At 50.9% G+C, this 913-nt stretch overlaps 1 protein-coding gene across 1 annotated transcript; it reads left to right on the top strand.

Moving 5' to 3' along the window:
* Nucleotides 1-55: 55 nt before the first annotated feature.
* Nucleotides 56-717, top strand: SARC_17407 (hypothetical protein; the record flags this gene model as incomplete). The annotated part of the gene is made up of 1 exon (XM_014288498.1): nt 56-717. A coding segment is annotated over one exon (662 nt), but the record flags the coding sequence as incomplete, so codon positions are not given.
* Between the last annotated feature and the right edge of the window lie 196 nt (nt 718-913).

The raw sequence follows: 913 nt of genomic DNA, 5'->3' as shown, positions 1-913 counted from the left end.
CTTTGATCTATTTATCCTGCACTTGATCCTTGATGTTAATCGACTGGTTCTGCAGGTGCGATCCCGTCACCGCCGTCATTGGATACAGGGGACCAGGACGCACGCGGGGGTAGTGGAGTGCCCAATAATCAGGTAGAGCTCACCGGAACACCAACCGACCAGAAGATAGAGTCCAGGCGGGGGGTGCACTCTGGAATACGCAGACGGGCGCTGGGAGAGAGGCGTGTTTACGATGTGGCTGTGGATATGGCTGTGGACGATGACAAGCTTAGTGTGAAGGGGTTCAAGATGCATGACAAAAGGTATGGGAAGGCTGTTGAGATGCGTGTGGGGCCGAAGACGATTGATGGGCATGTGCGGGCTATCACGGAGGGGCTGCGAAATAATCGGCAGCAATTGGCGGTCATACAGGAACAACAGCGCTTGCAGATTCGGCTGCAGACGGAGCGTCAAGCACAGGTACAGGAACGCGAACGGGGGTATACGCAAGGAATTGCACAGCCAATCCAACACCCGCGGCAGGTAGCGGAACACGAATATGAGCATGGACGAACCACAGCATTCTCACATGACCCGCAAACCGAGCAACACAACCACCACCAGCCACAGCCACAACCACATGGTCGGTATGAGCAGCGACGCAGGAGACAGGCGGTTACGGACGAGGAAGGAACCCATGACGACACTACACACACAGAGCAAGAAACTTTGGGCCAGGTGAGATTGTGTGGCTGTGCCGTGTGCATGTGTCCGGCTTCCGGGTTTTTCTGTGGGCAGGTCTATATGTATGTGTATGTGTATGTATACACGTATGTGGGTGGGTAGATGCGTTTGCGTGCGTATTTATATACATATATATATATATATATATATATATATATATATATATATATATATATATATATAGTTAGTT

This window comes from Sphaeroforma arctica (genome assembly GCF_001186125.1).
Source record: "Sphaeroforma arctica JP610 unplaced genomic scaffold supercont1.10652, whole genome shotgun sequence".
Classification (NCBI taxonomy): domain Eukaryota; class Ichthyosporea; order Ichthyophonida; genus Sphaeroforma; species Sphaeroforma arctica.
The sequence above is the reverse complement of the archived record's forward strand: the minus strand, read 5'-3'. Positions and strand labels throughout refer to the sequence as shown.